Source organism: Notothenia rossii, assembly GCF_949606895.1.
Source record: "Notothenia rossii genome assembly, chromosome: 3".
In the NCBI taxonomy this organism is placed as follows: domain Eukaryota; kingdom Metazoa; phylum Chordata; class Actinopteri; order Perciformes; family Nototheniidae; genus Notothenia; species Notothenia rossii.
Genome location: NC_136901.1, coordinates 20,316,335 through 20,329,279, shown reverse-complemented (window position 1 = coordinate 20,329,279; position 12,945 = coordinate 20,316,335). Strand labels below are relative to the sequence as shown.

General features: G+C 41.0%; 2 protein-coding genes across 7 annotated transcripts in view; both read right to left on the bottom strand.

Moving 5' to 3' along the window:
- Nucleotides 1-12,450, bottom strand: part of frem1a (Fras1 related extracellular matrix 1a) — a 92,447-nt gene extending 79,997 nt beyond the window's left edge. Inside the window, exon 1 of one of the 6 annotated variants that reach the window (XM_079671868.1) lies at nt 11,817-12,450. The gene's annotated coding sequence lies outside the window, so the exon portion shown is untranslated. The remainder of the gene's footprint in view (nt 1-11,816) is intronic. The other 5 variants (XM_079671867.1, XM_079671866.1, XM_079671862.1 and 2 more) reach the window with 5 other exon arrangements.
- On the bottom strand, nt 2,524-5,472 carry LOC307032057 (uncharacterized protein). The gene is made up of 4 exons (XM_079669766.1): nt 4,483-5,472; nt 3,801-3,959; nt 3,531-3,623; nt 2,524-3,150 (listed from the first exon to the last, which is right to left on the bottom strand). Exons 1-4 carry the CDS (start codon nt 5,428-5,430, stop codon nt 2,824-2,826), a joined length of 1,527 nt encoding a protein of 508 aa, XP_079525892.1. The 5' UTR covers nt 5,431-5,472; the 3' UTR covers nt 2,524-2,823.
- Nucleotides 12,451-12,945: the final 495 nt, after the last annotated feature.

Genomic DNA, 12,945 nt, shown 5'->3' with positions numbered 1-12,945 from the left:
TTGGTGCGCTAGGACAGTGTTTCCCAACCGGGGGTACGCGTACCCCTAGTGGTACGTGGGTGGTCCCCAGGGGGTACGTGAAAAGATTTTGAAAAGTAAAAAAAAATGTGATTTTAGATTTTTTTTATTAACATTTTTACAGGAAAACTGTACCCAAATAAGGAATAATGCATATTCTGTAATAATGTAACCACAATTGGGGGCATTCAAATTAAGTAATAATTTGCTGGCTATATATTATTATTGGCACGGCGTTCAGTTTCCCGCCGGACTGTCAGGTGTAACATCATCATCATCATCATTATAGTGGCGCGCTGGTTTTCTTGCTAGCTAGCAAAATATCAACATCCTATCAAGTGAATGCGCTGGTGTTTATTGAGATCAACATTTCTGTTAACATAATCATTATGGATCAATGGCTGAGTCGAGCTGGTTCATCCAGAAACAACAGCACAGGTGATACTGCTGAATCAGGAGAACCCGGTCTCAAGAAAATAAAAACAGAGAAGGTGAAGAATCGTCAGTTTGGTGAACATTATGTGCTCTCCGGGTTTACGGTCACAACTACAGAGCTACCGCAGCCAATGTGTTTCATCTGTGGCGACGTGCTTTCTAATAATAGCATGAAACCATCCCATTTACATCAGCACCTTAGTACTAGACATCCCGTCTGTGTGGGTAAGCCTGCAGAGTTTTTCCACCAAAAGCTGGCTGAATTTAAGGGAAGCCAAGAAAAACTAAAGAAAGCGACATTGGTTTCAACCAAGGCCTTGGAGGCATCTTATGCCATGTCGCTACTCGTTGCTAAATCGAAAAAGCCATTTACCATAGCCGAAGAGCTAATCTTGCCTGCTGCTATAATTCTCACAGAAACTATGCTCGATAAGAAAGCAGCTGATGTCCTGAAGAAAGTGCCGTTGTCAAATAATACTCTGTGCCATCGGATCGACGACATGGGAATTGACATTATTAACCAAGTGGTGGAAAAATGTAAAGCGTCTGGTACGTTTGCTTTGCAGTTGGACGAATCAACGGATGACAGTGGGGAAGCACAACTGATTGCGTTTGATTCATACAGTCCAGGCCTTTGAATCATAGACTGTTTCAGTCACTTTGTGAAGACGGTGGGTCAGAACATAAACAGCTCCTGCTTCACACTGACGTCCGCTGGTTATCCCGAGGGAAGACGTTACAGCGGCTGTTCGAGCTACGCAATGAAGTGAGGGCATTTCTGTCGGAGCACACACACCCACTTGTGGCTATGTTCGACGACGCTGACTGGGTAGCTCGGCTGGGATACCTCTCTGATATTTTCAGAAAACTCAACCAGCTGAATCTCTCTCTTCAAGGTAAAGACACAAATGTTCTTAGCTTGTATGACAAAGTGTGTGGATTCATGGAGAAGATCAAGCTCTGGCAGAGCAAATGTGAAAAAGGGGATACAAGTTGTTTCCTGCAGCTGAACGCATACATTGCTACTGGTGAATGTGACAGAGCTCCAATTGTGAAAATACTACACACACATTTGTCCAAGCTCAAGAATGAGTTCAACTCCTACTTCCCTGATATTGACAACAAGTCATCCACACTGGCCTGGGTGCGTAATCCATTTGTGAACGTGCATTAACAGCAGCATTCCCGCCAGAGCTACACACACACATATTTCACACATTACACACACACACACACACACACACACACACACACACACACACACACACACACACACACACACACACACACACACACACACACACACACACACACACACACACACACACACACACACACACACACACACACACACACACACACACACACACACACACACACACACACACACACACACACACACACACACACACACACTTAATAAGTTGTGGTAACTTAGAAAAAGTATGCAAACTCGTTGCCTCACAATAAGTAAGTTAACTTAACTTACTTATGAGTACGAACAACTTGTGTATTCTAGGTGTGTTTCAATTGATTTTGAGAAGTACAGTTGACAAAAACCTTTTAAGTTGTGTAAACTTATGTAAACTAAATTGTGTAAACTTATGTAAACTAAGTTATGTAAACTTATATAAACTAAGTTGTGTAAACGTATGTAAACTAAATTGTGTAAACATATGTAAACTAAGTTATGTAAACTTATGTAAACTAAGTTATGTAAACTTATATAAACTAAGTTGTGTAAACTTATGTAAACTAAATTGTGTAAACATATGTAAACTAAGTTATGTAAACTTATGTAAACTAAGTTATGTAAACTTAAAAGGCATGCTTTGTATTAACCTATTTTTTTGTATTTGTGTGAACTCAATGAACAAATTAAACTTAAATATACAAATCACCAGAACTTAACCCTTTTAAATTTGACTAACTCGTAATTTCTAAGGTTTACTATTAAATTAAATAAACTAATTCCTGCTAACTAAGATAATTGTACTACAAAAAATCTCAAAACACGTTGTGTGAACTCCCAACAATCTCCAAAAAGAATGCATTAAAAACACAAATTGATTCAGTTGCAATATAACATTTATTTTCAAGTGCCAACAAACAGTGCTTTTTAAGTACTAAAAACCCTTATCTTAATAAAAAACAGCAGTGCACAACACACCAATTGTAAACATTTAAAATCTATAATGACCACTATGAAGAAGAGTACTTTAAAAAAAAAAACATTGTACTTTGCTCTCAACAATTAACAGAGTTATAACATTGTCCCCATAGTAACAAACTTTTGTCATAATATTTAACAGTGCAACTTTTTTAAGTGCCGAGTTCTATCTGATAGCCGATGACTATCTTGATTAAGGTCTAATCCAATAGAGCGTTTTGTAGCGTTAATAGCTTAGGTGAGAGGGTTTTGGTTCCCAGTCCAAGCATCACTCTTTGAAGGAACATCAGAGTATTTGCCATGAATTTTGGGTATTCTAAATGCAAAGCATATATCAGGCCAAATAACAGGCAAACTGCCTGTGGAAAGTTTTTGATATTTTCCATCACAATACCTCCCTCAAGCACAATGTCAGTGGAGATGGGCTCGAGTTGCATTGAGCTTGGACCCTCCTGAGGACTGTCTTCGCTGAGAACAGTCAGCACACCAACGGTGACGGATGATAGGGCCTCATCTCTCGTTGTATCCTGCAAAGAAAAACAAGTTATTTAGAATGTCATCGCTACCTATTAGAGTAGGTCTTCCTATGAAAACATTGATGTTGCATTTGCTTTGAAGTATTTGCTAAAAATGTAGCTCAAGTACACACTCAAACGGCGTTGTAACATTATATCCAAGAAGGTTCTGTAAATGTGGTATGAGGAAACTAATGCTATGGATGCATATACAGCTAGGAACGTACATTTATTTTACACCTCATTTCTAATCTAGACTCCTGGTCATGGAATTTAGTGTACAGTATTTTGAACACACCAATTAAATATTTTGGTTGCAAGTTTGTGTAATTAGGGGATATAACTTTTCAATAAATGCAAACCAAACCGTTTTTTTGTTTTCAAGTACTTACAAAGCATGTCTTGAAAAAATCCCTGGAGTCGTCGCCAAGTACAATTGGAATGCCTTTGAGAACAACAGAGCGCTGTTCAGTCACGTCCGGTGTCTAATGATAGAGATAAAGAAGATACAGATGAGATTAAATGACAAACTCACAAGATGAAAAATGTTGGCCTTTTCCATCTTTTTGAGGGGTTGTTTTAATTATTTTAGAAGGCTTTTTAAGTGGTACCATATCGTCATCAATGTATGTGACAAAAAGTTGCTAAGTTATATTACTTACCGGCCAGTTGATGCTCTGCATCAACTCTGTCAGTTTCTGTCCAACCGATCCTTTTCTTGACTTGAACAGTTGGATGAAACCTGGGGTGTGCTGGTCCAGAGCCTCAAAGAAGTCTGCTTCGAGGTTCCGACTGGTAATCCGATTAAATTCGGCAAATACCTGAAAAAGTAGATAAGGGGGTGGGGTAGGAAATGGAAAACCAGCACATTAGGAAGACATTAGTTTAAATCATAATAATTGTGCAAGCAGGCAACCACTATGGCTTAGATAGAAAGGCAGGGTACACTTATAGCCCACAACAATATAATATTAACGTTAACATATATAACAATAATATTTGCCAAATGTTATGATAATGAATGTGGTAAGTAATTTTTCATGAAAAGATTTTGATAAAATTCTTCCTATCAATCAAAAATAAATTTGACATCATATTCAAGTCAATATCTTTAGATGTTGAACTTACACAACAAAACATTTAAAAACATCACCTTTTATAGACCATATCTTTAATCAATCACAGAATAATTGGATGAATAATCGATAATGAAAATAATTATTAGTTGCAGCCTTATTTTGATTGGCATTATATTAGTGGTTGGGAAGTTGGTAAAGTGAAATGCTGACATGGAGGAAAGTCAACCTTAAAGGCATTATTCAGTACAGACTAAAAGTAGCCTACCTGTCTCTCTGTGAAAAGGGCCGGCCATCGTTCAACCATGTTCTGTACAGCAGGCTCCTTTTTCAAAATCTCTCGTCTGCGCAGTGGGAATGTTTGGTCCATCATTTGTGAGATGAGAGTGCCATTAGGTGTTTTTTTCTTCATTTCCTCCGTGAGAATCTTTCTGGCATTTTCGAGGCTTGTCTCATCATGTCCTTCAGGTAAATTAGGCAGATAATTTGCTTCACCTCTTTTTGGTCGTTTTATATTCTTGCTTGACGATTCACCCTGTGGGTTGACTTTACTTATTTTTCCTCCGTTGATTGCTACATCCTCACATCCAGCCTTTCGAAGTTTTGTGCGATAGTTGGCCATTTTAAATTTCAGGCTATTCTTCCAGCCATACCATCCAGGCTGAGAACCAGGCTCCGTAAGGCAGGGATGTTTGCTAATAAGGGATTTCGCAACACTGCTGAAGTCATCATCATCAGGATAAGCCTTGAAACTGTACACTGTTTCAGCAAGCTTTTGTAATATGTCATGCTTCATATCTCTTGATGGAGTCAGTCGTGTTCCATCTTTCATATAGGCAAGATCTCCCTGTCTAAGTCTGTAGTTCACATCAACTGAGAAATTTGGTGTGTTAAAGAACTCTGGCCATTGTTGATGTCTTAGCAATGGTGAGGTTCCTGCAGTCGACAGGATCTCAGTGTCTGCTGTGCTGCACTCACTCGTTTCTGATCTTGTTGAGGGTGATGAAATGGTAGTTAAATGGAGAGTCACGATAGGGATGATTTTCAGTGTAGCTCTTTCAGGCAAATCTGATATTTCCGTCAAATTGCAGAGGGCGTTATTGAAGTCTTGGTCTTCATACTGAAGTTTAAATTCATACTGCAGAGATAATTTATCCCTGAGTTGAGCAATCAATTCTTCGACGGAATCCGGTCTCTTATTTAAAGTTAACTTCATAATAGAATCTTCGGTGATGACAACTCTCAGCAATAACCGTGTTGAGGTCTTATCCTGGGGAAAAGGAAGACATTTGTGAGATTGCCACAATGCTGAATTCACATCGCTCAGCATAATATGTACCGTTTAAGGGTAACAAGCTGTTTGCCTCCAACTCTGTAGAGTGACAGGGGGAAAACATTGTTCAGTTCACACAACTGTGTGACTGAAAAGGTGGACAAATGGCTTCTAGACAGCTCATATGCTCGCAGATGCTCATCATACCAGGAAGTCATAAGTCTGCAGACAAAAAATATGTCGGTATTGATAACCACAATTTTAGTTATTTGTCTGAAATCCGGGAGCCCTGAGCAACATTCAACTGAAATGACCATATCAGCACTGTACTTAATGCCATCTATGCAGACAGATGAAGCTACAAGGACTGTGTTCTGCTGGGCATTCCTGTGATGAAGAAAGTTCTGCACATTTTCAGGAAATGAAGCCACCATGGCAGACTTTACTTTATTGATTTCAACAGATGGCTTGAAAAAGGAGGTGGAAGCTAAATGAAATGCTATCATTTTTTGGTGTCTGAGAGCTAAAGTGAGGGCTACATTCTTGAAATTGTGAGAATGCCTCACAACGTTTTTGAAAAACTTGTGTTTTCCTTCAAAACGCATTGTCCACACGTCACATAATGGACCAAACTTTTGAATCGATTGAGGGTAGTGCTCAATGTAGTGGTGCTTTGGGCGAATTATTTGATTTGGGAAAACTTTCTGAAACAAATCTCGATGTCTGATTGGTCGGGACGTTGAGAAGCTCCCAGCTGCAGTCTGAGCTGCAGTGTGTGCTCCATGGCGGTGTGGTTTCCTGATTGGCGATACACACCTAAACACAGCCAAACTCATCCTGAGCACACACAAACACTCACAGCCGAAGTAAAAACAATAAGTGTGGCTTAATATTGAGTCAGAAAAAGGTTTATAAACGCTGTGAGATCCCAACTCGTCTGTCAGCGCTCACAGAGCTCTATGCACATCAAGGCTCTGGGTGGGGCAACTGGGTGTTCACACATCATAACGGCCAGGAAGAAAAAATTGGAAAATGAGAAATCTCCAACGAGGCGTTTTTGGGAGGTATTTTCTGTGTTAGAGTTTTACTCGCTACAGGGTGTACTTTGAGGGTTTGTGACTCTGCAGACCATTTACATGCAGAAAAACCTTCATAACACACAAGGGGACGGGTAATAACCGGAAAAGCATGACATGGGCCCTTTAACATAAAGCTCTTACGCCGCTGCTCATAGAAAAAATACAAACGATCAGAGAGGAATTGTGTAGTGTGTAAAAATACCTTTTACTGCTGTGATCATGGAATGTGTGGAGTTGCCACTATCTGTTAAATCCTGAATGGGGAAAAAAAAAAAAATTGAAAGCAGATATTTCAAACAAAAACATAGACATTTAATCGATTATAGCAAAGATTGCAACATGACAAATCCTCAACACATTTTTTTAAATATGGCATAGCCTTTAAATCACAAAGACCTGGATATTATAACCATCAAATACATATTATTCAACTGAGTATGCCAGCCAACATCTTCACTATTATAACAGATTATGGTTGCATTGAAAGTAAACACTATACTCTTTTTAAATGTAGACTAATATCAGTTAGCTTTTATGCTATGCTAATTTAATCAAGTTTCACCAAATGCACTTTAAACATATGCAGGAGTGAAACAACCATTTCAGTTGGTACCTCCATATGATTATTGTAAAATAAATTATTAAAAGGTAATAGCCTACTATTACTGTGTAATACATGATTCAACTGTCACACATTGTTTGGGATTTTTTGTTTTTGTTGAACATTTCAGGAGATATATTTTATATTTGAAAATTGAAATCCATTAATCTGATGCACTTTGTTAATTAAACAATTAAAATAGAAAGAAACTGAGTGTATAATTTCAACAGTGACTTCAGACGGCAAGTACGTTACATCTACACCTCACGTGGGAACCTGACGACCCCCGCCACTCCTCGTTGCGGCGAATTGTAATGCCCACAGACACAGCCGCCAGACACATTTAAAAATGAGCGACATGGCCAAGCCAGCCCCGCGGAGCTTGCACCTTCAGTCTCCAACCAGGCACGGCCTCCCATAGCGGGAGGGTCTCTCCGCAGCTCCGCAGTGACGGCTTGCAGCACCGCGGAGCTGGTGGAGGGACCCGCAGTCTGCACCCATGAAGGGCCGCCCGTAGCGGGAGAGTCCCTCCTCAAGCTCCCGGTCCCGCACCGCAACCCGCTTGGAGTATATACTGATTGGCGCTCACACGTTGTGAAGTGTAACTTTATACTTTGTTGTATAGGCTAATATATAAAACTGAAAACAGCCACAAGTCACGGCATTAGGCTAACACACTGACATTAATAATGAAGTTACTCACGTGCTAGTCTTTGTTCAATGCCTTCTAAACAGAACCTCAACTCATACAAAAAGTACTTAAAAACGTTTATGCAGATAAATCAAGTCAGCCCTCGTCTATCTCCATATATTAAATGTTTTAAGACTATCTCCTGGGCCAAGCTGCAACACGATTTTGCCACATTATGTCTGCAATAGTTAGCATTAGCTAACATTAGCTAACGTTAGCTAATGTTATCTTAACTAGCAAGCATATAAACCTTGAGATTAAATACAACAACAAGACAACAAAACGGTTGGGATGTTAATATGTACTCACCAAAGCAGTGTGCTAAGCACAAGATTCACTGTAATGTGACAATGATAATGACCATAGCGGCTAGCCGTTGGGGAGACGTCCATCCGCTGCAGGGCATGCTCGTAAATGTTCCAGAAAGTTCCAGAAAGTAACTTTGAGCGCGAAGTGGTCAAGGAGTGATCTGCGCATGTAGACTATTAATATATCCTGGGGATCACCACGATTGATTGCGTAGTAGGGGGTACTTTAGGTTGGCTTGAAATGCTTTGGGGGTACAGTACTCAAAAAAGGTTGGGAACCACTGCGCTAGGAGACGACCCGCCTTCTCCCCATGTTTATACTGAAATCCACGCGATCTAAAAAGCAATTTCTCAGTCTCTTGCGTTGAAAGTAAATTGTAGTCCATCTGAAGCTTTTGCCTTTCCTTATCTAGTTCAGGGGATGAACATGTTGAGAGTTGGCTAGTTTTGCTATACTGCCCAAAAGTTCAAACTGTTTTTGCTTTTTCATTTTGTTTTGCCTTGCAGAGTAAGAGATAGTCTCTCCTCGGATCACAGCTTTTAACGTCTCCCACAAAAGAGATGGTGATATCCCATCAGACATATTGGTTATAAGGAAATCATCAATAGCTTTAGAGATTGTTTCACAGAATCGATCATCGTTTAACAGTGTACAATTCAGTCTCCAGGGGGGACGTGTCTTTTTTATTGAGATCTATTGTAAGGAATGTTAGTCTTATATCAAATAGTGAATTCTACTGCAGCAGAATGTTGCAAGTCTGCCCAGTGTTATATTTTCACAGCTCAGTGTCAGTAAATATTGTACAGTTAGTATTGGACTACAAGATAGATGCAAGCCTGTACAAGTAGACTTATTTAAAGCATAAATGAGTCGGTTGGGTTCTGGAGGTGTGGTTACAGCAATTGTGCTTGTTGGCATGGCCTGTGCATGGTGGTGGGGCCCAATGTGTTATCTTTTCATGGGGCCCAAAATCCCTGGCGGAGCCCCTGCATCATTCTTCAGTGCCCTATGCTGTAGATATCCGCCAGGTAAGGCATCCATCGAAGATTTCCCCTCACAATACAGGACACATACCCTCGTTGGCATGACTGGATACAATTTTGAACTGAACCTGAGCTTCCAACAGTATATACACTGAACAAAAATATAAACACAACACTTTTGTTTTTGCTCCCATTTTTCATGAGATGAACTCAAAGATCTAAAACATTTTCTACATACAAAAAATAACCATTTCTCTCAAATATTGTTCACAAATCTGAAAAAATCTGTAATAGTGAGCACTTCTCCTTTGCCGAGATAATCCATCCCACCTCACAGGTGTGGCATATCAAGATGCTGATTAGACAGCATGATTATTGCACAGGTGTGCCTTAGGCTGGCCACAATAAAAGGCCACTCTGAAACGTGCATTTTTGCTTTATTGGGGGGGTCTGGGGGGGTCCGAAAACCAGTCAGTATCTGGTGTGAGGGTTAGGATTAGGGTTAGGTTTTGAGTTATGGTTAGGGTAATGTTGTGAATCGAGTGGCCCATAGTGGTGGTGGGGTTATGGTATGGGCAGGCGTATGTTATGGACGATGAACACAGGCCACATTGTGAACAATATTTGAGAGAAATGGTTATTTTGTGTATATAGAAAATGTTTTAGATCTTTGAGTTCATCTCATGAAAAATGGGAGCAAAAACAAAAGTGTTGCGTTTATATTTTGGTTCAGTGTATGTTCAGCTGGCAGAGGGTGTGGCCTCTGGGTGTTCACACGTCACAGAACCCAGGAAGTAAACAATGGAAAATGAGAAATCTCCAATGAGGTGTATTAGGACAACATAGACAGGTATTTTCTGTGTTAGAGTTGTACTCGCTACAGGGTGTACTTTGAGGGTTTGTGACTCTGCAGACCGTTTACATGCATAAAAACCTTCTTGACACACAAGGGGACGGGTAATAACCGGAAAAGCATGGCATGGGACCTTTAACAACCTATTGATGTGTCATACCCACTTAACGGGAAGAAACTCAGCTATCAGTCAATATTAATTTTCAGCTAGACAAAACACAAGGGTAACACAAGGGTAACACCAAGCGCAGGGCTCGACATTAAGGACTGCCCGATGGCCCGGGGCCATCTAGTATTTAGCTCGGGCAATGAAGCCTCACCTGCTGGTTGCCCGATCGGGCAATCTATTATGCCAGTATCATGCAGCTCGCGGATCCAGTAATGAGTGACCCGACAGTAAAACTAAACATATCTGTAACTAGTTTAGGTAGTTTGAGAGGCAATTAAAATAGCTACGAGTGATATTCTAACCTGAAGTGTGTGTTTTGTCCGCTCACCGCTGCATGTGATCATGCAGAGCTGTGTGTCGACTCGTCAGCAACAGCTGATCTCTCTCTCCCGTCAGATTAGACTTCACTCACATTTATGTCCATATCGATCAGATCCAGCTAATGATATGACTACCTGCTCATTAAAAGACACCTAAACAATAAGTGTCGCTATGCAACCGGGTGAGGCCACAAAGTATAGCGCAGCATTATGCATTTGTTTACATGCCCATCGGAACCCCGAGGCATTACCAACAGATCAACGCACAATCAACCCAGACAGGACATCTCTTTCTCCACATTACGTGTTAGACATTAGAATTGACTATTCTTGTCTGTCACATACTCTTCTTGTCTGTCACATAAGTGGCGCAACTGAAGCGGTATTGCGCTAAAGGGAAATTATTTTGACCTAAGAGATTTAGATTTGCCGGCTAACGGGAACTCCGACGTCACCATGTTGTGTGCTTCGCGGATGCGCTCGGCTCCTCTCGACTGCTGCTCGGGTCTGCTCGGTCAGCTTCCGGATGAGGAAGCATTCATTCGACCAACTTACAGTAGATAACATTACAAACATTTTTAACAGGGGCCATAATAGTGTAAATAATGTTTGTTTTGGCAGTTATAACTGAATGTAATGTTTTCTACTTTTTTACATCTGGGAAGGCATTTGCCTTCATCAGATGGAAAGTGTCTTGACCAACAACTTAAGTATTTCTTATAGCTATGCAGGGCATGCAAGCGAGCAAACAAATAAGTGAAATGAAGAATAAAATTGAAATTGTACAATATAATATTGTGGTGGTTCATCTTATAATTCAGTCTAGAGAATGCACCAGACAGCATCTACAGTAAGACCTGGAAAAATCTAAATTTTCTAGGGGGAGGCCCCCCAAACCCTTCGTGCCATTTCGTCCGCGCGCATTTTTCAGGGCAATCTCTATTGGGCTCCGGGCCATCTGTAAATTAGCTTAGATGGCCCAAAATCCTTAATGTCATGCACTGAAGCGTCTAAATTAGCACTAACTATCTGCACATATTAGATATCATATGAAAGCTGAGATTCCATAGATTCCATTGGTATAAGTATCATCACTGTGCGACCAAAACTCACGGCAGCGAAATCCAGGAAAGACAACACACAAATGGGGCGAAGCCTGCGAGCTAGTTCAGGCAGTCAATCCGAGCACTTATGCTGCATTCATACATAACGCCCCTTGCCACTCAGCAAACAACCAAACAGTCTCCTTAATATGCCGCTCTATTTAACCTGCCAGATATCTCTCCATGCATTGCTTGCTGCTGCTATTGCCGCAGCTACTTGCCTGCTGCATTCACTTGCTATTGCTACGTTCATGTTCCTGCAGCTGTGTCTCATGTTGCTGCTGCTTGCCTGCTGGTGCTGGTGCTGGTGCTGTCCTTGCAAATGTCTACTGAAATCTCCGACTCTGGAACCGAATCATCATACGCAAGAAGCCGTAAGAAATGCTTCATTCCCGAAACACAGGCTAGCTCAGGGCATGTTTCAGACGCCGCTGGAACGAGCCACAGCTCCCGAACGACACACATTCAGGTGTCCCTTCCGTCCTCATCGGGAGTAGCTTGTAATATCCTTGTGCCAGAGGAAGTCCCGAGTTCTACGCCAGCTCCGGTAACAACCCCTCTCTTGTGTGTCAGCTAAGAGTCGCACTGTCTCTCGGTCGGCGGGTATTTAAACACCAAAAAAGGCAGGAGCAAGCTGACTCCGGCATTCCCAAAGTACCTGCCATCCTGTCCTACCTTCTCGAAGTAAAATCAGCGCTTGAAGCCTTTAATTCCACGATATATTCCCGTGAACAAACTCGATTCCCTCTGCCTGCAATGTAAACAAATGTTTCTACTTCCGCGTTCAACCACGTTGTGCCGCTGACGTCCCACCCCCGAGGATTCTGGGAATTGGAGTCCCAGATCCGGCCACGAGTTCTAGCTTCCTGACCCCTGCAGCAGCAATTTCTCTGGAATCGCATCTTGGCAGGTATGTAATACTATTCTGCATAAGCAATGTTTTTTTGGGGAAATATTTGGCCTGCAGTAAGTCATATTTGAGGCAATTATACAGAGTTGTAAGTGTATAAGTATTTATACTACCATAAATCAATTAAATTAAAAATGGAAATGAATTAATCATTTCCGTTACGTGAATATGAAGGGGAGCTCGATACATTTTTGACTATCATTTTAGACTTCAATCTCTCCTACAGTGTCTCTTCTATGAATACCATGATAATTCTCTGCCAAGCGGCCATGTACATTTATTCACCTACCAAAGAAGAGTTTCCTCACAGGAATTAAGCGCTACCTGCAATATCTGCCCCTCGCTGGGTGTGCCTCAGGAGGCTTCATGCTGCAAATCGTTTCCAAGCTCTTTCTAATCACAAATTTTCGTCAAATGACCTTACCACAGACTTAAATCAA